Source organism: Aotus nancymaae, unplaced genomic scaffold, assembly GCF_030222135.1.
Source record: "Aotus nancymaae isolate 86718 unplaced genomic scaffold, 86718_ANA_hifiasm-v0.15.2.pri h1tg000049l, whole genome shotgun sequence".
Classification (NCBI taxonomy): Eukaryota; Metazoa; Chordata; class Mammalia; order Primates; family Aotidae; genus Aotus; species Aotus nancymaae.
Genome location: NW_026988463.1, coordinates 19,666,688 through 19,693,040, shown reverse-complemented (window position 1 = coordinate 19,693,040; position 26,353 = coordinate 19,666,688). Strand labels below are relative to the sequence as shown.

Genomic DNA, 26,353 nt, shown 5'->3' with positions numbered 1-26,353 from the left:
TGGGTGAAAACTTTGTTTTGTCTTGTTTTTTTGAGACGGAGTTTCACTCTTGTTGCCCAGGCTAGAGTGCAGTGGCATGATCCTCATTCACTGCAACTTCTACTCCTGGGTTCAAGCAATTCTCCTGCCCCAGCCTCCTAAGTATCTGGGATTACAGGCACCCGCCTGTAAGAATCACTTGGGACCAGTTATCTTTCTTCTTCCCCATTTCTTCCTTTTGGAATGGGAATGTTTGTTTGATGCCTGTCCTGCAATTGTATCCTGGAAGCAAATAAAACAGGCTCACAGCTGGAGGGAAATTTACTTCAGCATGAATTGTGCCTGGATCTTCACCCATATCTGATTTAGATGAGTCTGGAATTTGGGCTTTTGAGTTGATACTGAAACAAGTTGAAACTTTTGGGCTACTGGGATAGAATGAATGTATTTTGCATGGGAGAAGGACATGAATTTTGGGGGCCGGGGACAGAATGCTGATTTGAATGTGTCCCTTGAAGTTCATGTGTTGGAAACTTAATCCCCAATGCAACAGTGTTGAAAAGTTAGACTTTTAAGAGAAGATTAGGTCATAAGAGCTCTGACCTCATGACTGAATTCATGTCATTATGGCATGTGTACATTCATTATGATGACAATAGATTTGTTATAAAAGTGAGTTTGGCCCCCCTTCACACTCTCACCATGTGATGCCTTCTCCCAGGTAATGACACAACAAGAAGGTTCTCACCAGGTGCAGACCCCTTGACCTTGTAGTTCCTGGCCTCCATCACTGTTAAGAAATAAATCTCTGTTCTTTTATAAAGTACCTAGTGTTAGATAGTCCATTATAGCAGCACAAAGTGTACTAGCTGCATTTGTGTTAAATATGCATATACTATTACCCCACTGATACAGCATCATTTGTTCTCTATGTCACTGCCAAACCCCATGATAGTTACCTTAAGTGTGAAAACGTGCTCCTCCTCATAGGAGTAGGTTCCAACTGTTGCTTCTGAGACTCAGGAATCCATTTTGGAAAAAAAATAGAGAGACAAAAATTGATAATGCTTTGTGTTTATTGGTGATGCCCATCTTCTTTGAAGATTAAGAAATGACACTGATGTACAAATGACTCACCATGTGACCCTCACCTGACTCTACACTCGAAGGGCTGTAATAAATCCCTTATATTTTCCAGTCTATTTGTCCCATTTCTGTTTAGACATAATTTGAAAGCTGGCTTGGATGTTGTACTTTTCAATTATGTTAATGTAAAATACTTGTAATGAATGCAATATGAGTTTAAAGTGAGATTTTTCAGATCCTATAAGTGCATCCTAAGTGATGACAGGCTTTAAGATAAGGAAAATGTGCATTTAGTTAAGGCAGAAATCTCATAAAATTTCCTTGAAAAACCATCGTCAATCCAATGATTTACTTTTTATGACGAGTTTATCTAGAAATTGGAAGGGTTAAAATAGACAACAAAAAACACACACGAAAAACCTCACTTTTAAATAAATCTGTAACTTGAAAAAAAAGCCTAAGAATATTCTGAGAGTGGTACATAGTTTTTTAGTAGCCCACAGTAACTTCCAGTGACTGGAAAATTTCTTTGCATTAGCTCGCATGTGTGGTGAACGGCATTCCCATGAAAAGCTCTTGCACCCTTCTGCCTTCTTCCCACAGGCCTTAGTCTTGTTTCCAAAGGTGATTGTAGTGAGGATGTAAGGTCCATGACCTCTAGGGATAATGCCAGCCACTCAGGAAGAAAGATGCTGAGAAATTCTAGGGATATCCTAAGTGCACATGATGAGGTGAGAATCAATTGTGGAGGTTTTAAGAAGACATTTGAATTTTTGCCCCTAATCAAGAAGTATTTTGGGCCGGGCACGGTGGCTCACGTCTGTAATCCAAGCACTTTGGAGGCCAAGGCGGGTGGATCACCTGAGGTCAGGAGTTCAAGACCAGCCTGAACAAGATGGTGAAACCCCGTCTTTCTATTTAAAAAAAAAAAAAAGTATTTTCCCGTCTGGTTTACATTCAAGAACTAGTTGGCTCATCATTCGCAGAAATAAACTTTCTTCTAGATTAGGAAACTTCATCGTGAGATCTGAGATATACTGGTTTGGAGAGTTTCCTCAGTTTCTCTTGGCTTCGAAGTCCCCGGCCTCGGAGTGGGGTGAGGCCCATTGGAGGCAGATGAATCTGAATAATAACAATAATATAAAGAATCATACTCATAATCATTGCAGCAGCTCCTATTCACTGAGATCTACTCAGAAAGTACTATACCCTCTGCAAAGTGCTATATCTACATTGATTCATTAATCTTTACACATGTTAATTCGTAATAACCTCATAAGGGATTATTATTCTAATACTTACAGATAAGGAAATGAAACCTCAGAGAAGTTAAACAACTTGCTTAAGGTTATATATTAAGAAGGGAAGCCAGAATTTGAACCCAGATCTGTCAGATTCCAGAGCTTGTGCTCTTTGCTATATTGCCCACATAGAGGAGAAAAAATGAGCATGGATCACCTAACAAGTTGAGAATCCAAAGAAGGGGAGAAAACTTTGTGTATACAGAGATGTTCTGTGCATAGTGGAAAACTGGGATGAGACTAAATGCCTACCAATAGAGGGGCTGGTTAAATTATGGCTGGGATGGTTAATTTTTCTTTTTTTTTTTTTTTTAAGACACAGTTTCACTCTGTCACCCAGGCTGGAGTGCAGTGGCGTGACCTCAGAATCACAGATTTAAGTGATTCTTGTGCCTTAGCCTTCCGAGTAGCTGGGATTACAGGTGCCCATCACCACACCTGGCTAATTTTTGTATTTTGTATTTTTTTTTTTTTTTTTTTGAGACAGAGTTTTGTTCTTGTTGCCCAGGCTGGAGTGCAGTGGCACGATGTCAGCTCACTGCAACCTCCGCCTCTCGGGTTCAAGCGATTCTCCTGCCTCAGCCTCCCGAGTAGCTGGGATTACAGGCATGTGCCACCATGCCCGGTTAATTTTGTATTTTTAGTAGAGACAGGGTTTCTCCATGTTGGTCAGGCTGGTTTCAAACTCCCGACCTCAGGTGATCTGCCCACCTTGGCCTCCCAAAGTGCTCGGATTACAGGCATAAGCCACCGTGCCTGGCCAAATTTTGTATTTTTAGTAGATACAGGGTTTTGCCATGTTATCCAGGCTGGCCTTCAACTCTTGACCTCAAGTGATCCACCCACCTCAGCTTCCCATAGTGCTGGGATTACAGGCATGAGCCACTGTGCCTGGCCTAGGATGCTTGATTTTATGTGTCAGTTTGATGGGTGATGGGTTGCCCAGATTAAACGTCATTTCTGGGTGTGTCTGTGAGGGTGTTTCTGGATGAGATTAGCATTTAATCAGCAGACTCAGTAAAGCAGACGGCCCTCCCCAATGTGAATGGGCATCATCCAATCCATGGAGGGCCTGAATAGAACAAAGAGGCAGAAGAAGGGGAAGTGGCTCCTGGCCTGTGGACTCAAACTGAGTAACACCATCAGCTTTCTTCTGGGTCTCCAGCTTGCAGATGGCAAATCCTAGGACTTCTCAGCCTCTATAATCACATGCACCAATTCATTATAATAAATCTCCTTTCAGGCACATCTACATATATCTCTGTCTAGATATATAAAGAGGCAATTCCTCATAATTTCTTCACATATATATCTAGATATTTCTATATCTACATGTCTCCATTCTACGGGTTCTGTTTCTTCGAAGAACCCGAACTAACACAATGGTACATTCTTACAACAGCCTAATAATCCAGTCATTTAAAAAAGACTGGGCTGGGCATGGTAGATCACACCAGTAATCCCAGCACTTTGGGAGGCCAAGGCAGGCAGATCACTTGAGGCCAGGAGTTTGAGACCAGCCTGGCCCACATAGTGAAACCCTGTCACCGCTAAAAATACAAAAATTAACTGGATGTGGTGGTGCACTTGTGATCTGTAATCCCAGCCACTCAGGAGGCTGAGGCAGGTGAATCCCTTGAATCCAGGAAGTGGAGGTTGCAGTGAGCCAAGATTGTGCCACTGCACTCTACACTGGGCGACAGAGTGAAACTGTCTCAAAAAAAAAAAAAAAGAAAAGAAAAAAGATCGAGAGAGAGCCACATACAAAGATGTGTAGAAGAGATGATGTAAAGTAAGTAGACAGTAAAATATTATACCCAGAATCCTACATATGTAAAGAAAATATGTAGGTACATGAGTATAGAAAAAAAGACTGAAAGGGTGTACTACCAAACTAATTAGGTTGAGCCACTACAATATAAAATCACTGTTTTTGTAGGTAAAAGGGCTGAACATTGGCAATTTTCCATTTAACAGTTAAAGTGGTCACCTTCTATACAATGAGAATTTTTTAAGAATTTTGGGCTGGGTGCAGTAGCTCACACCTTTAATCCTAGCACTTTTGGAGGTCAAGGTGGGCAGATTGCCTAATCTCAGAAGTTGAAGACTAGCCTGAGCAACATGGTGAAACCCCATCTCTATTAAAATACAAAAAATTAGCTGGGTACAGTGGAGCACAACTGTAGAATAGCACTCCTATTCAGGAGGTTGAGGCATGAGAATCACTTGAACCCAGAAGGTGGAGGTTGCAGTGAGCAGAGATCGTGCTGCACTCCAGCCTGGGTGACAGAGTAAGACTTTGTCTCCAAACAACCAAACAAACAAAAAAGAATTTTGGCCAGGCACGGTGATTATGCCTGTAATCTCAGAGCTTTGGGAGGCTGAGGTGGAAGAACTGCTTGAGCCCAGGAGTTCAACACCAGTTTGGGCAACACAGTGAGATCCCATCTCTACAAAAAATGAAAACATTACCTGGGTGTGGTGGTACATGCTTGTAGTCCCAGGTACTTGGGGAATTGAGGTGGGAGAATTGCTTTGGCTTGGGAATTCAAGGCTGCAGTGAGCCATGACTGCACCACGGCACCCAGCCTGGGTGATAGAGAGAGACATTCAGTCTCCAGAAACAAATAAATTAAATTTTAAATTTTAAAATTTATTTTGTTGTTTTAAATTTATGGTATGAAAGAATTTGAGAAAGAAAAACATAAATTTATATATATTTGTTATTCTAAATTCATATAAATTTGAAAATTAGTTTCTTGACATTCTGAATGTATTAATTTATATAAATTTATTTTATTTTTTAAAATTTATATAAATTTGTTTTTATTTATTTATTTATTTTTTTGAGACAGGGTCTTGCTCTGTCACCCAGGCTGGGTGCAATCATGGGCCACTGCAGCCTCAACCCCCTGGGCTGAAGCAATTCTCCCACCTCAGTCCCTCAAGTAGCTGGGACTACAGGAGTGTGTCCCTATGCCCAGCTAATTTTTAAATTTTGTGTAGCAATGCGGTCTCACTATGTTGCCCAGGCTGGTCTCAAACTCATGGGCTCAAGTGATCCTCCTGCCTTGGCCTCCCGAAGTGCTAGGATTACAAGCATATGCTACAGTGCCTAGCCTAGGTGAGAATTTTTGACCATATTTACTTTCTATTTAATGCATTCCTTTCACATTTGAACTTTATTTATTTTTTTAAGTAATGAGTTTAAGCAATGAACTTTATTCTTTTAGTAACAAAAAACTTGCCTTTTATAATTAAAAAACCACATTTCCATAAAAAAGATGAAAATGAAATGAGAAAAGCTCTATAGTATGAGCTGGTTTTCCCTTCCATATGTGGAAGGCTGTGTAAGTAGGAGACGTCATGCATTCATTGACATTTTACTTTGCTGTGATGGCTGGCAGCATGTGAGGATAGATTATTTCCAACATGCTTCCCACAGCAGCTCTGGGCTTCTCAGCAAGCACTTGCCCTCTTGTTATACATTCTTGGAAATAACTGTGTTGATGAGGGTAAGTACCCACCACCTGTTAATCAGAGTCATACTTACTGGCCTTGGATAAGGAATCTTGTAATGCAGTCCAATTTCAATCCTGGCTGTGCATTCATCTATACACTGTTTAATTAGGTCTGTGTCCGTCAGCTATTTAAAAGGGAAAAAGAAATGAGGCTGTTAGCATATTTCTAACAGTACATAGAGTATAGGTATACATTTTCTCAAACTTTTTCAGTTCACTAGCCAGTAAATTAAATGTTGCTAATTTGGAAAATCAAAAGCAATTTAATATTAAAACTTACCATAAACTTTTTGAATCATTAAAGTAGGTAATACATACACATGGTAAAGATAACTCAAATAATAAAAAGGATATAACATAAAAGCTATGCTTCCCTCTTACTCTTCTCTTCCAGTTCCTCATCTCAGGATAACAATCAGCAGCTTCTCATGTGTTCTTGTAGGGGTATTCTATGTATATATGAAAGTGCACATGTATATAGAAGCTTATTATTTTTCTCATGCAAACAATAGCTCCCTTTGTTCTGAACCTTTTCTTTTTCATTAACATAACTTGAAGTTCCCTCTATTTCCATCTATAGAGCTGCCCCGTTCTTTTTAACTGCTACACAAAATTCCAACAGAAGGCTTTATTATAATTTAACCAATCTCCTACCCATGGATACTGATTTCTAACTTTTTGCTATTATAAGTGATTCTGCTATGGATCCCTCTAAAATTATTTTGCTCCCATGCATATGTATCTAAAAGATGAATTCCTAGAGAGAACTGCTAGGAAAAAGGGCATAGGTTCATGCATTTTTAAGTCTCATAGATATTCCCAAATTATTCTCTAGAGTTTGCACCAATTTGCATTTCTACCAACAATCTATAAATTATATTCCCACCAACACTGACTGAGTGCTTTTTCATACTCTCTTTATGTTGATTAAACTTTAAAGTTACCCAATGGTTTCTGCAAGTGCTGTCCTGAAACCCCTGGAGTAAGACACTAGAGAATGATCTACCCCTCTTAAACTGTCAACTGCCTTGCTCATTAGTAAGGGGAACAAGGGGCTTTTGAAATTCCAAAATAGTCAAGTCATGGTATAATCTACTTTCAATTAAAGGAATAAAAAATTCATTCTGAAAAACAGCCAAGTAGGAAGAGGGGAGAAACTCTTTCATTCTGAGGAAGGAAATGAATCAAGACGTGGCTGTGCTGGGAGTTTGCAAGTGGACCTCAAAGGAGAGCTAGGATTGCATCAGCACCAGATAACACCCACAGCAAAGTCTGGGTCCATGTGGCTTGGAAATTTCAAGGGCATTCCTGTCCTATGGCACCTCTTGGAGCAGAGAAGAAGAGTTCCAGGAACAGCAATGCAGAGAACCACAGCTGAGTCCCTTGCGGCAGAGGCCCAACTTTCTGACCTCTATGCTTCTCAGAAGCCATTGATTTGCTGTCTGTGTTGGAAAAGATTTCCACATTCTCATTTGTCCACTGAGATTCAGAGCAGTTCACAGGATACTTTTGGATTATTAAACTCTCAGAGCAATCAAAATTACAAGAAACTACTTATGTCTGCATGAGGAAGAAAGAAAAAGCCTTTGACAAAGATATTGTTTAAGGGGGTTGGGGCTTCTGGGGCTTCAGCTGTCTATTTGAACAAGTCAGGGCTAGCATACTCCAAATTCAGTCATTCACGGGCTGGCTGCATGATTCTGCCATATCCACATACTACATACACTAATGTTAAAATTTTTCATTAAATGAACTCTCTCTTAAGCAATAGTATTTGTGAAAGTGTGGTCTAATATTCTCTTTCCTTTCTAACACATGCTAAAGCAAGTACATATCTTAAAATTAAAAAGCCATGTACCTCTTCTGCCTACTCCCAAATAATCTCATGTACCATCTGCGGCACGTACACTTCCCTCTGGCTCACCCCTCGAGCCGAGCCAATCCAAGCCAAGGCAAAGGAAGGGTTATCACAATAACTGAAAACCCAAAGTCTGAGTAGTTTCCAGATGAGTGAGCATGCAAAGGTTTACTGGGCACGTACTATGATATCCCCAACACCACAGGCTGGACAGTGCCTTCAACTATCCAAGTTATTATCTAGGCAGAACAACTCTGATACCTCAAGTTACAGAGAAGGCACAGTGGTATATAATCAATGGATGCAGTGACTGCTACAGACAGCTATAGGAATTCAGAACAGGTGGCCATCGTCGGATTGAGGGGGAAGCAAAGAAACTGAAGATTTCCTAGAGGAGGTCAGTTGAATCAAAGTATTTACAGCTGCTCATTCATTTAGTGACATCACAATGAGGTCCTTTGGGATATACTAGAAAAGTATAAGACCTTGTTTATATGTTCAAAAAACTGATAATCTGGTTGGGAAAACCACGGCAACATAAATTAAAGAAAAAGGGAGAATATAAACAGTTACTTAGGGATCTCCAAACCTTTTGATCACCTACTCTTTTTTTTTTTTTTTTTTTTGAGACAGTCTTGCTTTGTTGCCCAGGCTGGAGTGCAGTGGCGCGATCTTGGCTCACTGTAACTTCTGCCTCCTGGGTTCAAGTAATTCTCGTGCCTCAGCCTCCCAAGTAGCTGGAACTACAGGCATGCGCCACCATGCCCAGCTAATTTTTGTATTTTTAGTAGAAATGGGATTTCACCATGTTGGCTAGGCTGGTCTTGAATTCCTGACCTCAAGTGATCCACCTACCTTGTCTTCCCAAAGCACAGGGATTATAAGTGTGAGCCACTATGCCTGGCTGATCACCTACTCTTTTTTTGCTTTGAGATGGGGTCTCGTTCTGTCACCCAGGCTGGAGTGTAGTGGCGTGATCTCAGCTCACTGCAACCTCTGCCTCCTGGCTTCAAACAATTCTCCTGCCTAAGTCTCCCGAGTAGTTGAGACTACAGGCATGTGCCACTGCACCTGGCTTATTTTTGTATTTTTAGTAGAGATGGGGTTTCACCATGTTGGCCAAGCTGGTCTTGAACTCCTGACCGCGAGTGATCCACCCACCTTGGCCTCCCAAAGTGCTGGGATTACAGACATGAGCCAGTGTGCTCGGCACCCCCTACTCTTTTCATTAAAAAATTTCTGAGCCCACAGCCCCCATATATGTATTTATATTAATTTATAAATTTAGTAGTTTATAAATTATATATATGTACAAATAAGTCCACTGTAACTATATACCAGATGGACTTTTTGCAAAGACAAAATGAAAGAATAAATAGAAATAGCAATTGTATTTTATTCCCATTTTAAGGAATTCATGGGGTACATATACTCTGGTTTGGCAAGAATGGTCTATGCTAAGAGCAGAAAAAGTTTGGGGAAGCTAGGTTTGGAGGAAGGTCAGAAGGATAGAGAGAAACTTCATAAGTAAGTCAGCCTTGAAAGCCTAGAGTCATCACGGATTCAGAGAAGGGGACGTTGCTGCCGATTAGAAGGGTTTCTTGGCCGGGCACGGTGGCTCAAGCCTGTAATCCCAGCACTTTGCGAGGCCGAGGCGGGTGGATCACGAGGTCAAGAGATCGAGACCATCCTGGTCAACATGGTGAAACCCTGTCTCTACTAATACAAAAAATTAGCTGGGCATGGTGGCGCGTGCCTGTAATCCCAGTTACTCAGGAGGCTGAGGCAGGAGAATTGCTTGAACCCAGGAGGCAGAGGTTGCGGTGAGCCGAGATCGCGCCATTGCACTCCAGCCTGGGTAACAAGCGAAACTCCATCTCAAAAAAAAAAAAAAAAAAAAAAAAAAGAAGGGTTTCTTTGGTAGCACTTTTTATTTTTTTGAGATGGAGTCTCACGCTGTTGCCCAGGCTGGAGTGGAGTGGTGTTATCTCGGTTCACTGCAACCTCTGCCTTCCAGGTTCAAGTGATTCTGCCTCAGCCTCCTGAGCAGCTGGGACTATGGGTGCATGCCACCATGCCTGGCTAATTTTTGTATTTTTAGTAGCGACAGAGTTTTACCATGTTGGTCAGGCTGGTCTTGAATTCCTGACCTTGGGCCTCCCAAAGTGCTGGGATTTCAGGTGTGAGCCACCATGCCTGGCTTTTTTTTTTTTTTTAAGAGACAGGGACTTGCTATGTTGCCCTGGTTGCTCTCAAACTCCTGGGCTCAACTGATCTTCCAGCCTTGGCCTCCCAAAGTGGTAGGATTACAGGTGTGAGCCACCATGCCCAGCCTTTGTAGCACTTTTCTCAACTGTAATTTTACATTTCTTTCCATTTAACTCAAAATGCCTCTGACAGCTCTGCCTTGGTTTGGCTTATGTTTGTCCTCAACATCTAGTCTTGTGTTTGGCACATAGTGGGCAATCGAATATTTGTTGAGTGAAGAATGAGAACAAAGAGTGGCAGAGTGGTGACAGGAGCTGTGACACCAATGGGCCATTGGGCAAGGGGAGGCACTCCTGTAGAAAGATGACTCTGCTTTGGACCATTACGCTGTGGTGAGGTCCTTCAGGTGGCCAGGCATAGACCAAGGCTGAGGATTCAGATGTGACAGCTTAAATCACAAGGTGGCTGCATGTTGCACAGGCCTCAGCACAGAGGGTCGACCTTGAGAGGACCCCTGCAGCTGGCAGGAGGGCGTGTGATGACAGGGCCGAAGACAGACAGTCAGAGGTCAGGGAAGGAAAAGTGGTGAGGGTAGATTGTTAGGAGGTTTCATGAGGGGAGCAGTGACAGCACTGAATCCATTAGGTCAGTGAGGAGGTGGAAGAGAAGTCAGGCATGAAAGCCTCTTTCCATGCTTAGTGCCAGGCGGTCTTTCCTGAACCTAACAGCTAATGCTTTAGCGTTTGTGGGGGTGGGTCCAGTCTGGCTCCCTGCTGTCTGGGTGTGCATTTCCCTTAAACCAGCTAATGGAGACTCTATTTTACCCAATTCTGTGGTCCCAAAGGGCAACCTCACTCTGCTAACCAAAGAGGCTTGAGTTCAAAGCTGTTATGAAGGGAACCCTGTGTCTTAATCCTATTCTCTTCCTTCTAAATGGCTTTATATTTAGAGGCTTTGAATAGTTTATGAATTGGAAAAAAAACAAAAAACCACTTCCCCACACACCTCCTATGGGAGTTGCCAGCAATGGGTACAGTAACAGGACTGGCTCCTCCTCTGAAAACTCTCATTGGCCTGACACATGTCACCTGGCTCATAGGGTCTTCTGAGCACATTGAGCCACTTACCGGCTGGTTTGAGACCTGGAAGAAGTGAAGAGAGAAACACAGGCTTCACGGTGGTCAGGTGAGCTAGCCAAGCTGTGCACTGGCTCCTTCCTGCCCCACGTTCTGCCACCATGACTGTGTGGTTCAGCCCTCTCAATTAAGGACCGAAAAGAAATAAACAAATATCATAAGGAACTCCTCTCCTCTGTGCAATCTCCCAGTGGGGTCTACTTACATTTTTGTTTTTCCGGAACAGCGTTCTGGCTTCATTTAGTATGTACTGTTTTTCTTTGATGGTGTCTTCCATCTGCCCTGATGTCGCCTGCCATTTCCTTGCAAGCCTGAAAATGCTGCGGTAGAGGCCAAGGACTTCTTGTCGTGTTGCCGTTGTCATCTTCAGACCCACCAAAATAGAAGAGGGAAAATCTGCATAAAAATGCAGTTTGACAGGAGGCAGCCAGGCGGACGTACAGTTTTTTAAACAAGACCTTTAATTAGTCTAGCAATAATTGGTCTTTCTCAACAGATCTGTTGGGTAGCACTGCTGCAACCATGTAATAGAAACACAGTATCTCTCAACTGGCTTGGTAATTCATCCACAGGTTGAAGGTTGCTCAACCACACTGTGTGCCATGGCAAAACCAAAAATCATACTTATTATTCTTTAAACCAGTCCAGTAAAATTATACTACTCACCCGAATGCCTAGGAGAAGGCATATTTTGGATAATGGAATTTAATCCATTGGTTACAAATTCAAGTACCTCTGCAGCCTGGCAGGTAATATAAATGAAAGGACCTGCTTGGATGGGGACAGTGGCCACCTGGACTGGACATGCCCCCTTGAAAAGGAATAGTTGCTATTGAGCTCCAGCCAGCAGCTGCCATGTAGAAAGAAGTGCCTAGGAATGCCAGATTTCCTGATAGCTTAAAAACAGGTGACAATCCAGAGTTTTAAAATATGACATCTCAAAAAGACACACTAAGTCATTATTTTTGAAAATGTGAGGCTGGGTGTGGTGGCTCACGCCTGTAATCCTAGCACTTTGGGAGGCTGAGGCGGGAGAATTATGTGACCTCAGGAGTTCGAGACCAGCCTGGGCAACGTGTTGAAACCCTGTCTCTACTAAAATACAAAAAAAAGTTAGCCAGGTGTGGCAGGGTGTGCCTATAGTCCCAGCTACTTGGGAGGCTGAGGTAGGAGATTGCTTGAACCTTGGAGGCAGAGGTTGCAGTCAGGCAAGATCATGCCATTGCACTCCAGCCTGGGTGACAGAGTGAGACTTCATCTCCAAAAAGAAAAAAACAAAATAAAGTGTGAGGACTGTAAAGGCCAAACAAAATGAGTCTGTAGGCTCAGTTCCACCCAGAGGTTGTCAGGTTGCAACCTCTCTTTGAGTTTGTCATAACCTTTTTGGAAACATTTTTCAAAATTATTGGTCTACTTTTGTCCAGTAAGTATAATTAAAAATCTTTCTGGGCTGGGGGTGTTGGCTCACACCTGTAATCCCAGCACTTTGGGAAGCCGAGTCAGGTGGATCACCTGAGGTCAGGAGTTTGAGACTAGCCTGGTCAACATGGTGAAACTCCATCTCTACTAAAAATACAAAAGTTAGCTGAGCGTGGTGGCAGGTGCCTGTAATCCCAGCTACTTGGGAGGCTGAGGCAGGAGAATTGTTTGAACCTGGGAGGTAGAGGTTAGTGAGCCGAGATCGCACCACTTCACTCCAGCCTGGGTGACAAGTGACATTGTCTCAAAGAAAAAAAAAAGCAAAGATATTGAGACCAATATAATAGACATATTGTTACAACAGACCTTAAAGAATAAAGTATGTATACAGTAGAAACCCAACTGCGCCCCTTCCAAATCATATTCCCCTTCCTCTCTCCTAGAAGGAATTACTATCCTGAATTTGTTACCGTGCATATCTTTACACATAACATTTATAGTATTGCTTTGCAAGTTTCTTTTATTTATTTATTTATTTATTTATTTATTTTATTATTATTATTATTATTATTATTATTTAAGACTGAGTTTCACTCTTGTTGTCCAGGCTGGAGTGCTATAGCACAATCTCGGCTCACTGCAACCTCCGCCTCCTGGGTTCAAACAATTCTCCTGACTCAGCCTCCCGAGTAGCTGGGATTACAGGTGCATACTACCACGCCCAGCTAATTTTGTATTTTTAGTAGAGATGGGGTTTCACCACGTTGGTCACGCTGATCTCAAACTCCTCACCTCAGCTGATCCACCCGCCTCAGCCTCCCAAAGTGCTGGGATTAAAGGCGTAAGCCACCACACCCTGCCTGCTTTGCAAGTTTAAAAAGTTTATAGGTAAGTTCTGCAATTTGCTTTATTTGCCCATAACATTCATAAGATTCATCTACATTGTTACACATGGCTCTAGTTCATATATTCTCACTGCTGCAATTCAGCCTGCTGTATGAAGATATCCCAAGGTACTGTCTATTTTGCTGATGGATATTAGGTGTTTCCTTTTTTAAAAAATTATTTAAGGCCACATGCAGTGGCTCATGCCTGTAATCCCAGCACTTTGGGAGGCTGGGGCAGGCAGATCACTTAAGCTCAGGAGTTTGAGACCCACCTGGGTAACATGGTTTTTACAAAACATTCATTTTGTAAAAAATTAGCCAGGTGTGACAGCACATGCCTGTAGTCCCAGCTACTTCAGAGGCTGAGGTGGGAGGATCGTATGAGCCTGGGAGGCTGAGGCTGCAGTAAGCTGAGATTGTACTACAGGCCAAGATTGAGCCCCTGCACTACAGCCTGGGTGACAGAGTGAGACCCCCATCTCAAAAACAAACAAAAAACCCAACAACTTATTTAAAAACTTCAGGCTGGCCCCTATAATCCCAGTACTCAGGGAGGCTGAGATGGAAGGCTCACTGGAGGCCAGGAGTCTTGAGACCAGCCTGGGCAACATAAAGAGACCCTATCTTTATAAAAATGGAAAAAAAAACTCAGTCCCACTTTTAAAAAATAACTGTTTACAATATTAATAACTAAATAACCAAAATAAATTCAGGGAAGCTAGGAAAATAAAAAAGTCCACTACTGGAAGATTCTGATTAGTCAGAGTTAGAATAATGAATATTGTACTGCCTGGAACCAGAAGACAAGCTGGGAAGACAAGGAGGGCTGATTTGGTGAGTAAGAAACAAGGCCAGGCAGTTGGACACCTCATTCTGAGTTCTGGGTTTTCCTCTAACAGGATCATCAGGATCAGGAAGTAGGCTGCTCACTGCCCGCTGCTTGGGAACATGATCCATTTCCAACTTACAGAGGGAAAGGCATAAGGTGTGGAGATAATATGCTTTAGGGTAGCCCTGAAATTAGAGACTTTGAACAGCTAAAGAATGCAGATTGGCTGGGCGCAGTGGCTCACACCGGTAATCCCAGCACTTTGGGAGGCTAAGGTGGGTGAATCACGAGGTCAGGAGTTCAAGACTAGCCTGGCCAATATGGTGAAACCTTGTCTCTACTAAAAACACAAGAATTAGCCGGGTGTGGTGGTGGGCACCTGTAATCCCAGCTACTCGGGAGGCTGAGTCAGGAGAATCGCTTGAATTCGGGAGGCGGAGGCTGCAGTGAGACGAGATCGCACCACTGCACTGCACTCCAGCCTGGGAAACAGAGCAAGACTCTGTCTCAAAAAAAAAAAAAAAAAGAATGCAGATTGGAGCTGCAAGTGGGCATGTTTACCTCGAAATTCTAAGTACTTGCAAGGAATTCACCTTATAGAGAACTTCTCTTTCCAATATGAGCACTTACCCTGACCCTGATGACCTTTCTTGAAGTTCATTCTTTTTTTTTTTTTTTTTGAGACGGAGTTTTGCTCTTGTTACCCAGGCTGGAGTGCAATGACGCGATCTCGGCTCACCACAACCTCCGCCTCCTGGGTTCACGCAATTCTCCTGCCTCAGCCTCCTGAGTAGCTGGGATTACAAGCACGCGTCACCATGCCCAGCTAATTTTTTGTATTTTTAGTAGAAACGGGGTTTCACCATGTTGACCAGGATGGTCTCGATCTCTTGACCTCGTGATCCACCCGCCTCGGCCTCCCAAAGTGCTGGGATTACAGGCGTGAGCCACTGCGCCCGGCCCCGAGGTTTATTCTTGAGTAAAGAATGAGCCAACTGATGAAAAGCTTCAAACACTACTTCATCTAATTCAAAGGTTAAAATGACCAAAGTTATAGCCAATACCAATTCTGAGTCTATGAGGCTGCAAGGAAAAATGCTTACAAGGAATTCATAAAAACCAAGAGAGAACATCATGCTTTGTGGCTTATTGTAATAAAAACCCAGATGAGATGATGACATTTTTCCCGGTAAGGAAACAGGTTTCTGAGTTTCTGGCTCTCCCTGAAACTCCATGGTTTCATATGAAAATACGTGAGTCAGTTCCTGTGAGGAACAGCGAGTCTTTAACTAACATCTCTTAATGATTGCTTCACTTCCCTGTCATTAACAGACCGAACTTAGACATTTGAGTAAAGTGAAGAAGGTCAGGCATATTCAAACAGCAGCAAGGTTTTTATAGTTGTTGTTTTTTTTTTTCTTTTTTTTTTTGAGGTGGGGTCTCGCTCTGTCACCCAGGCTGGAGTACAGTGGCATGATCATGGGTCCCTGCAGCTTCGACCTCCCAGGCTTGAGTGAGCTTTCCACCTCAGCCTCCAGAATAGCTGGGACCTCAGGCATGCGCCACCTTAGGTGTGCACTACCACAACTGGCTAAAGCAACCTTCTCTAAAGTCTGATGTTAGTTGGTTTCCTTCCACGACTCTAAGAACCACAGCTTCAAACTCTAACTGATCGTTTACCATAATCTGATACACAAGCCCTGCAATTAGGTTAATGCCCTCAAGGTAATGAGCAGTGCTAACAATTGGTACTTAATAGGGCTATTTTCAAAACACTTTAATTGACGTTTAAGTGTTTTGAAAACTAATCCTGAAAGGGATTTAGGTGATATCTCGCTCTGCAACATCAGGTGACCCAGAAAACCGAGTTCCAAAGATTTCCTGAGAAGGGTCTGTAACTTAGCCTACCATTTCCTTCCAAGTCTTGAGAGAAAAGCAAGAAAAGAAAAATGTTTCTTTTGTTCTTTTCTTACTGGATTTGTTTCAGGTCTTTGATGGGAACCATGTTCTTTCTTGTCTTAGGGGCACATATCAATGCTGTTTTCTCTTTCTAGAAGGCTTTCCCCTGACCCCCTCCCTTTTACGTGACCAACACTATTCATCCTTCAGTTCCCAGTGAAAATATGGGTGTCTCAGAAGATTCTCCCCTGCTTCACCCATACTCATGGTTGGGGCTCTCCGTTGAACCTTCTCATAGCTCCTAATATTCTTCTTTGTATAGCACTCCCCACTTAAGTAATGGCTTGTTAATGTCTTCCCCCAGTAGACGCTAACCTTTACGGGGACAGTGATCACATTCATCTTATTTACTGCTGGATTCTCAGCACCTAGCAAGGTGCATAATCAGTATTCAACAAATGTTTGCTGAATAACTGAGAGTATCCTGTGCTATAGAAAGTTTGTGATTCCAGAAACAGAATCAGCCATATATATTTTTTAAAAGTTTATAAAGCTCTTTTCCTTTTGCTTTATATTTTTGTCTTTGTTCCTAGAAAGCAACTCATTTAGAAAAACTACCTATTCCCGAATATGGATTTAATGGCGTGAAACCAACATTTATTCCTCTAAACTATCAATTATCTCTCACAATTAATGCAAGACTAAGGAAAAGCCCTTTTCCTTTTTCATTATATCAGCGGTTGATCTGATACAATGGGGTCTGCTGGGATTTTCCCATGGGCAATAACATCAGGAATATTCAGTAGTTTAGAGGGGGTCTCAGCTGGTCAAGAAGTCTATCCATGCAGATTTCTTTTTCTTTTTTTATAGAGAGGGTTTCACCATGTCAGCCAGGCTGGTCTTGAACTCCTGACCTCAAGTGATTAGGAAAGTGTTGGGATTACAGGTGTGAGCCACCACGCCCGGCCTCCATGTAGATTTTTTAAAGCTAACCTTCTATAATCTTTATTCTGAGATGGACATTTCTTGCAATTCTTTACTCCTTTTCATATCCCTAACCCCCAAATCCGAGAATGAAGAAAGACAGATGATATGAGGTGTGCCTGGAAGGAAACGGGACTAGAAGCTGGTTTCTTTTCTTAAAATCATACCATTTCTGTTATAAACACAGGGTTATACATGTGTGGAGGTGAGGATCATTTCCATGCCTCTACAATGTGCAGGCCTGTGCCATTAAGATAAGGCTGACAGATGTTGCTGCCAGTGTGTTTTGGCCTCTGGTCATAGTTGAGAGATGTGTCCCCTAATGCAGGTGTCCCAAAGATTGGCTGGGGAGGTGATCTTAGATATACAATACAGACTGTGTAGTAGAATAGCCCATTGAACCCAAAATTTGAATGATTTAGATTTTATGTGACATAGAGCTTCCTTTAAATAAATGAATTACAAAACTTTTAAAGCTGGGTTAAAATATAGGTAAACAGCAAAAACTGTGATGTGGACTCTGAAGTTTGGGAGCTACTGCTCTAAAAGGCCTTGCCCGGTAATACTTCTGTCTGTCCTGGCTGAGTCTTCCTCTGCTTACAATGCCTCTTTTCTGCTAGCCACCCCACGTCATCAAGTATACGCCTACTTGCTATTAAGCTTTTCCACAGCAACCTTTTCCTTGCTTCTATCATGGCCAGCAGACAGTTCTGCATTTCTTTCACTTTGTTTTTTTCTTCCGAGTCTGAATTCCTGGAGGGCAGGGATTGTGTCTTGTTCATTACGGTAATAAAAATATAAAAACGTATGTTTGCTTTGCATTCACTGTGTGCCAGATAATTTGCTAGGTACTCTATATACATAAACTCCCATGCAGATACTACATTATCCCCGTTTTACAAAGGAGGAACCTGATGCAGAGATTAAATAACTTGTTCAAGGTCACACAGCTAACAATAGGCAGGGCCAGGATTCAAACTCCGCTGATCTGAAGTCAGAGCCCATGCTTTTAATCACGAAATAGACTGCTCAATCTCAATAAATGTTGAATGTCTGCTGATCGCTTTAAGGAGCTTAGCTAGTTGTGACAAAGAAAACTAAATAATTCTATTTCCTTCCTATACAAAGAGCAAAGGAAGCAATTTTTTTGCACATTGATGTGAATTGCAACAGTGTTCCCCATTTACCATCTGCCCCTGCTCCTATCCTGTAACTGCTCTTTTAAAATAATTATGTTACACACAAGCATGCTCAAAGCAGGCTGAGCACATAGCAGCGCCGCTTTGCTCTTCCATGCCATGTGGCAACCCTGTCCCCTCCAACTCCAATGGGAGCCAACGTCACAAAAGTCACCAGTGCAGGGCTCACTACAGTGCTACTAACTGGTAGGCCTTACTCTTCCTTTCCAAGGATTCATCCATCCATCCATTCAGTCAACATTTATTGAAGGTCCACCATGTGCCAGACACCTGCAGTTTCTGGGGATACAGTGATAAACAAGCAGTCATGGTCACTGCCCTCCTTGAGCTTATATTCTAGTGGCAGAGGCAGACGATGTACAAGAAAAACCATTTCAGATAGTCATACATGCTCTGAAGAGTAATAAGATACAAATAAGCAGAGGTGGGGGTTATTTTCTAGGAGGTCAGTGACATTTGAGGTGAGTCCTGGATGGTGTGAAGGAACCTAATAATAGACCCAGGTAAGGGGAAGTAGGTGCAAGAAGAGGGAACAACAGGAGCAAAGGTTGTGAGGTGGGAATCAACTTCAAAGATGAACATGAGGTGGGACATGGTGGCTCATGCCTGTATTCCCAGCACTTTGGGAGGCTGAGGTGGGAGGACTGCTTGAGTCCAGGAGTCTTGAGACCAACCTGGGCAACACAGGGAGACCCCATCTTCATTGAAAAATAAAACAAATTAGCCAGGCACAGTGGCTCATGCCTATAAGCCCAACTCTTTGAGAGGCTGAAGTGGGAGGATCCCTTGAGCCCAGGAGGTTGAGGCTGCAGTGAGCTATGATCACACCACTCAAGCTTGGCAACAGAGTCAGACTGTCTCAAAAAATAAAAAAGATGAACATGAATGCAGCAAGAGCCTTTGGGAATGGGGCCACAGGTCCACAGAATCCAGCACAGATTGGGGTAGGCCTTGGTTTCTGGTCTCAAGGGCAAAAGACACCAGCAGATTTTACACAAGTTGGAGTAACATGGTCTGATTTATATCTTTTTAAATATACTGGATATCAAACTACTGTATATCATAACTACTTGTAATTCCACCACTGATGGCGTACAGATGGCAAAACAAGATCTTGCCTAATGCCCCCAATTAGTTGACAGGAGTCGGGGTCAAGAGCCAAAAAAGCTGGATGATTATTTTCCTGACCACAAGTTTTTCTGTTTTTATTTTGGAGTCAGTAATGAGGACTCATAATGGGCAGTGATCAATCTAAAAAACCAAAACCAGAATCAAACACTCACCTCAGCCACTCTGCCTCTCACTGTCCAAAGTGTAGTGAGAGGGTCTGGGGAGGGTCTGAGAACTTACTCTATAAGGCATACCTAGATACTTGGTCTGTCTAGATCTGCATCTACAGGACTATGGAAAGATCTGCTAGTGTGAGGGGCCTCATCCACTGTGCCCTTTTTCCCACCTCTGGAACAGCTACCCCTGCCTTTGGAAAGACCATTGTAGTAGCATGAACACTTAGGAGTTTAAGAGCAGAGATGAACTTCCCTTTCCCCAGATGAAATTTATAGAAGTATGACTCTGGTCTCAGGAATGTCCAAATTCCAAATGCTGGACTCTCATGAGGCTTTGCCTTCTAAAGAAAATGTGTTGCAGTACAAATAAGGGACAAAGGCAAGAGGAATTCACCCTGATTTTCAAGCCCCAGGAAATGGAGGGAAACACCCCTTTCCATTTATTTCAGGAAAGACCTGCCCCTAGGTGGAATTTTTTCTGTCATCAGAACTAATGACCGTGGTATAGTCAAATTTCTCTCCCAAGTACTTTATGACTTTTTAGCAGGGAGGGGGAATCATGAACTCCACCCAAATGAAATTGTGGTCTTCTTTGCTAATTGTGTGCAATTCTTTTTGCCATAGGAATCCTCTCTAGTTCATGCAACTGAAATATCCTTTGCCTATCTTGTATAGGCAAAGGATATCTTATATCCTTTGCTTCTCATCTTTTGACTTCCATCACTTCTGGATGGGTGTCCTTTTCACACTGGGGCTGGGTCACTGTCCCTACTATGTGCACTCCTGGCACCTCTAGCTTACCCCTGTCATAATGTTCATCCTATTCTATCAAAACTTTGCATGACTTACCTTTCTTTTTCCACTGTGTGTGTGCTGCAGGGAGTAGGGGGTGGGGGGAACGGGGAGAGATTTGGGACTGTCTCGTTCATTACATGCCTAGGCTAGGACATAGTTGGAACATGACAAATATTTATTAGAAGAATAAATCTGGCTGGGTGCGGTGGCTCACGCCTGTAATCCCCACACCTTGGGAAGCTGAGACAGGCAGATCACGAGGTCAGGAGATCAAGACTATCCTGGCCATGGTGAAATCCCATCTCCACTAAAATAAAAAAAATTTAGCTAGGCATGGTGGTGCGTGCCTGTAGTCCTAGCTACTCAGGAGGCTGAGGCAACGGAATTGCTTGAATCCGGGAGATGGAGGTTACAATGAGCAGAGATCACACCAACTGCACTCCAGCCTGGCAAGAGAGCAAGACTCCATCTCAAAAAAAAAAAAAAAAAAAAAAAAAAAGAACAAATCTACACACACAGAATGGTCACTGGTAATGTCTGTTCTCACCCTGAGATACATACAACGGTAGCTGGAACAAGCTTCCCAACTGATGATCCCAGAGCATTTAAGGGTTAAATATTAATTAACCCTTACTAGGATGCTTTCCGAGACCAGTATGTGTCAGGATAAAGAACTGAAGACTCAGTGTTGTTTGTTTGGGGAGGAATCCTCATCAGTTTCATCTAGAACAGTGTAAAAGAAACAGCTACGATGCAACCCTCACTCTTGAGTTCTCTTTAAGGCCAGTTAGCATTTGTCCACTGGACTGAAATGCTTTAATAGTATTTCCATGAAGCTTAGAAACAAACAGAAAAATGGGGTTCTCATACTTTTTTCTTAAAAAACAAAATTCTTTTGAGGAATATGGTCCACTATACTCAATGATAAGTGGTTAAATTAAATCTAGAAAACTGTGACTTAAAACTGTCATTTGGAAAACCTCTACTGAATTGAAATACTCTTGATAATGTCAAAGCAACCAGACTTTCTTGCCCTGTATAGCAGAGTAGAGAATGTCTGTCTTGGCTTTAGAGGTTTTTCTACATTTGTAAAGAATAGCAGATATAATACAAAATAAATTTTTATTTTGGGCTCTGGGTGGACAAAACTGGGTTTGAATCTTGATTGGGCAAATTATTAACCTGCCGGAGACTTGGTTTCTAAGAATCTAAAATAGGGTAATAGCAAAACCCCTTTCGTAAGGATTATTTATGAAATAACCCATGTACATCACTTAGCACTGAGAGTTAACAAAGGCAAATGTTACCTAAATAGGAGGAAACAGAGGAGGAACAATGAGGCCTCTTTTATCTATGCTAAGCTTTGTGTGCAGAGGAGAGAAATGTGTGGCCTGTTGGTGAATTTATGGTTTTGTGGTAGTAATGGATTTTCCTAAAGCTGTTTCCCTCTGATCATTATTAATCCCTGTACAGCAAAGGGCTATTGTTCTTTGGTATGAGTAAATAACCCTGTTGGAAGCATCGCTTATCTTCAGACCACAGCGCATACTTCTTACTGGAAATATAATGCAGGTGCCAACACCAAAGGCATGACCAAGCTTCCCTTCCTATTTTTCTTCCTTTATCTCTTACTTCTTGTTTATCCCTCAGTGCACTTTTCTCTTAGATCTGTTATACTCCCTCCTTTTTGGTGTACACTCACAATCTTACCCCAATCAAATAACCTTTAAGTGATTCTCCATACGTTTTTCCATACATTTCTGGTCCCATATCCTTCCCCCCATCAATCAACCACACACACACACACACACACACACACACACACACACACACACACGCGCGAACTTATTTCCTGTTTCAGATTCAGTTTTTGGTTACTAGAATCCAAAAAGGGAAGTGTAATGCCACACACTGTTTTGCAAATTTCAGGACATGCTTGTGTGGTGTTCTTAATCATACTGCCGCTATTTTATGAAACAGCATCTTTTTACACAAAAAATGACGATAATATGGTCTGTCAGCTACAGGGGGCAGGGAGGAGAGGGTAGACAGTATTTTCGTATCACCTAAGGGAAAATAATTTAGTTTAGGCCCTGTAATATGGGAAATTTTTAGAACACAGGGCCAAAACAAAATATTAATGTCTGAAAGACTTCTAAAATGACTATCCCAAACAAGGTCACAGGAGGCAAGCACACCCATTCTAAATATATCATACCAGCACCGGAGCACACACAAGATTATACTTGTGCAGGGGAACTCCAATCAGGCTACTGTAACCAAGATAACAACCAATAGCTATTTTTCCCTTCAGGGACAGCAGTTCTAAATGAAAAGTTATGGGTCCCTCAATTCAAAAGAAATGGTTCCTTATCAGCATATTTTAACAGTCAAAGAAAAGGTGTGGGTCAGTAAGAGGTGGTGAAAAGCAGTTACCAGTTACCAGAAGTAGGGGACAGTGGAGGAGATGTAGGGGAGGGGCTGGAAGTAGAAGGCCAAAAACAACAAAACGCTAAAGATCAACCATTCATTCATTCATAACTCCCAGCCAGGGTCTTTCACCCTTCACATCAACTAGAGAAGTCCGAGAATACAAGACACTGACTTAAATTCCTGCTTTGTGATAGTTTTCTGAGGAACTGGATTAGGAAACTGACCAGAGCTTTGCATAGCGCGTTCGATGTAGCTGGGGCTTTCTAGCACCTGACCCTTGATCCAACTCTGATAAATAACAGCATTCTGTGCAGGGATCCACACCTTCAGAACAGTTTCCTCCACCATCAAATAACTATTGAATGAGCAACTTTACCATCAGCAGAGGCACCAGAGCTCATCACTATGCTAAGTCCCTTGAGTTTTATATGCGGAGAATGACTAGCCTATGTAGTACCCTCGAATTCCTCCAGCCCAGTGCCAACCAAGATTTCTGTGAAGGAAATGTTCTATCTGCTCTGTCCAATAGGACACATCTGTCACAGGTAGCTACTGGCACTTGAAATATGGTGTGTCGAAGGAACTTTATTTTTATTTAAATAATCACAGGTGGTTAGTGGCTACATAGGGATAGCACAGACCTAGACCAAGAATTGCAAAATCAAATGCCCATGGTGGTCAGCGAGGTTAGCAGAAGAGGAGGGCTTTTTGGCAAACTCTGAGCCTGAGCCGCAAAGGAGGGGAAGCAGCTCTTCAGGTCTGGCTGACAGCTGCTGTGTAGGAACCTCTAGGAACTTTAGGCTGGTATTGTCAGATTGTCAGATTTTTCAAATGAAGCCAAAAGTCTGGATTTTGATGTCCAATTTTTAAGCGTTGGCAAGTAAATTTAAAAAAGAATTTAAATCACTGTGTGGGCTGAACAATATGTTTGCAGGCAATATCTGTCTTGTCAGTTTGCAACTTCGAATCTAGGCCAACCATCAGCTCAGAGAAGAGCTTTATACATGGCCACTCGGCTGGTCAGTGGCAGATCCAGGATTGAAACCCAGGCCTTCTGATTCTTCTTCTGATACCCTTTCCACTATATTGTGGGACTGACTGTAATTGTGGTGGGGTTGGCAGCAGTGGCAGGGACAAAAGTCTCTTTTTGTCACAAGCTGCTGGATTCCATGGCTGATAACTTATGAACAGTGTTCCTGCCCAGCTACAACCACCATATGGGTAAGGCTCTGTACCAGGAGCCAGGAAGACACAAAGAAAAAGACAATTTATCCAAAAAGTCAGGTTTTCTATATAGGACACAAGTTACTTGTGCACAAGTCCAAAAGCACTGACAGCTGGGAGGTCGGGGAGGAAGAGATTTGAGCCAGGACATAGCTTTTCCTTGCTGCCGGCAGAAGCTGGCAAGTGGGTGGATGAGACTCACTGATTATGGGGATGGGTCCTTCCAGGATATTAAGGGGCCTCCTCCTTTTATCTCTGAGGTCTTGTCTGTGTCTTCTCCTTTGCTGGCTTCTCCTTCTCTGGGTAATCTCTAAATGGTAAGAACCCAAGGGATCTAGGGGTCTTCCTCTTTCATTTGCACTCTTTTTTTTTTGAGACGGAGTCTCGCTCTGTCGCCTAGGCTGGAGTGCAATGGCGCGATCTCGGCTCACTGCTACCTACCTCCGTCTCCCGGGTTCAAGTGATTCTCCTGCCTCGGGGTCTCCAGTAGCTGGGATTACAGATGTACACCACCACACTCGTCTAATTTTTAGCAGAGACAGGGTTTCACTATGTTGGCCAGACTGGTCTTGAACTCCTGACCTTGTGATCCGCCCCCCTCTGCCTCCCAAAGTGCTGGGATTACAGGCAGGAGCCACCGTGCAAGCCATTTACACCCTCTTCTTCCTCGATCTGACAGGTCCTCCCTGCCTTCCCCATTTATTATCTCCAGCTATGATTCCCCCACCAATTGTGTATCTAACTTCTTGACAACTTCATTTGAATTGTTAATGGACTTACCAAAGGTAATATGTTCAAAAGAGAACTTTCCATATTCCTTTCTAAACTGTTTTCCCTTAAGGAGTTATCCTAGGTTCCACACTTCACATCCAATTCCCCGCAAGTCCTGCAAGCACTACCTCCCAAATACATGCTGAATGGAATTCTCTCCATTTCTACTGTGACTAAGGGCCCTTTCAACACTATCGTCACCTTTCCTTTGTCTTACAGTGTAATAGTCTCCTAACAGGTCTAACTACTTCCACCCTTCTCTATCCAGAAGGCAGAGCTATTTTTAAAAATGCAAATCAAGTCAGGTCCCTTCTCTTCTTAAAACCCTTCAGGTACACAACAGCCAAACCCCTGCCTTGGGCTAAAAGGCGCTGCTAGAGTCCTGCTACTTCTTCAACTACACCGCAGAGCACTCCGCCCCTGGCCCTGACTCCTACAAGGCCTTCTGGAGGTTTCCAACCTAAAAATCCTTCTCACTGGCTCTTCTCTCCACCCAGAAAACCCATTGTCTCGGATCCCCGCAAAACCGTGGCCTCCTTTGAACGGCCTTACCCGATTTCGAGGGGCCGTCCCCCCATCTTCTGTCACCTCATCCGGTCTTTGGGGGGCATTTCTCACTTGCTGATACCTTCTTTATCGATTTAACTCTTTCCTGCACTCGTTACTTTTCAATAACAGAGCAAGGAAATTATGAAGCTGGCTCTCACTGTCCTAGGGAGTCTCCGTTCCTGTACAGGACATGGTTTGGGTTAACTTTCCCTGGCTAGACACCTCTCGCCCTCGAGCGGCCCCTACCACCTCCCATTTACATTCAGGGGTCCAAAAGATTCACAGCCTCCGGGGGACCCCAAGCTGGCACGTGAGCGTACCCACACCAGGCCTCCCCTCCTGGACGCGCGAGCCACTTCTGTAAGGAAGGTCCCGAGGCCGGTGGCGATGACACCGAACCGCCCCCGCGAGGCTGGGGTCACACAGGCGCGTCTCCCGGCAACGCCGCTCCCCAACCTCCAACCCATCCCTGCCCTGGCGAGCCAACCCCTTCCCCCTCGAGTCTCCCGCGCCCGGAGTCGGTGCCTCCATCCCCTACACTCACTCTGCGTCAGTCCTGCCTTCCCCCTCCCACAGAAGCGCGCAGCCCGCGGCGGGCTCGGAGGAGGCGGCGCCAGGAGCCTAGCGGAGCCGCGGCCGATCAAACACAGGCGGGTCCAGTAGGCCAGGCCGGACCAAACCACCGGGCCCACCTCTGTGGGAGCACCAGTTCCAGGTCTGGGGGAGTCTCGAGCCTCCCCGAACCTCAGACTGTACCCATTTCCCGCTGCATCCAACAATAAGCTGAGCTCCTCCTCTCCCTATTTTTCCTTTAGGCTTTCGTCACCCTCCCCACTCTATTCCCGTAAAAAAAAAAAAAAAATGGTCCAGCCCAGCTCCCTCCTCCGGGTTGCTAGGTCTTTGCCCTTACTTGGCGACGGCTTCGTACGTCTTTGCGTGCGTCCTGACGCAATCTTCCACTCGTTCCCTCTTCGCCCCTCTCCCATTCT

The 26,353-nt window shown here is 43.4% G+C and overlaps 2 protein-coding genes across 8 annotated transcripts in view; one reads left to right on the top strand and one right to left on the bottom strand.

The window, feature by feature from the left end:
* DNAH3 (dynein axonemal heavy chain 3) overlaps positions 1 to 7,655 on the top strand; it is a 207,638-nt gene extending 199,983 nt beyond the window's left edge. The window contains 1 exon segment of the mRNA XM_064362754.1: positions 6,996 to 7,655. The gene's annotated coding sequence lies outside the window, so the exon portion shown is untranslated.
* On the bottom strand, positions 1,038 to 26,353 carry LYRM1 (LYR motif containing 1). 7 transcript variants are annotated; one of them, XM_064362560.1, is made up of 6 exons: positions 25,909 to 25,936; positions 25,368 to 25,543; positions 24,486 to 24,566; positions 11,295 to 11,453; positions 5,920 to 6,012; positions 1,038 to 2,187 (listed from the first exon to the last, which is right to left on the bottom strand). In XM_064362560.1, exons 4-6 carry the CDS (start codon positions 11,451 to 11,453, stop codon positions 2,071 to 2,073), a joined length of 369 nt encoding a protein of 122 aa, XP_064218630.1. In that variant the 5' UTR covers positions 24,486 to 24,566; positions 25,368 to 25,543; positions 25,909 to 25,936; the 3' UTR covers positions 1,038 to 2,070. The 7 variants fall into 7 exon arrangements, with proteins under 7 accessions (XP_064218630.1, XP_012320121.2, XP_064218631.1 ...); XM_012464698.3 differs by lacking the exon at positions 24,486 to 24,566; XM_064362561.1 differs by lacking the exon at positions 25,368 to 25,543 and having other exon boundaries at positions 25,909 to 25,925.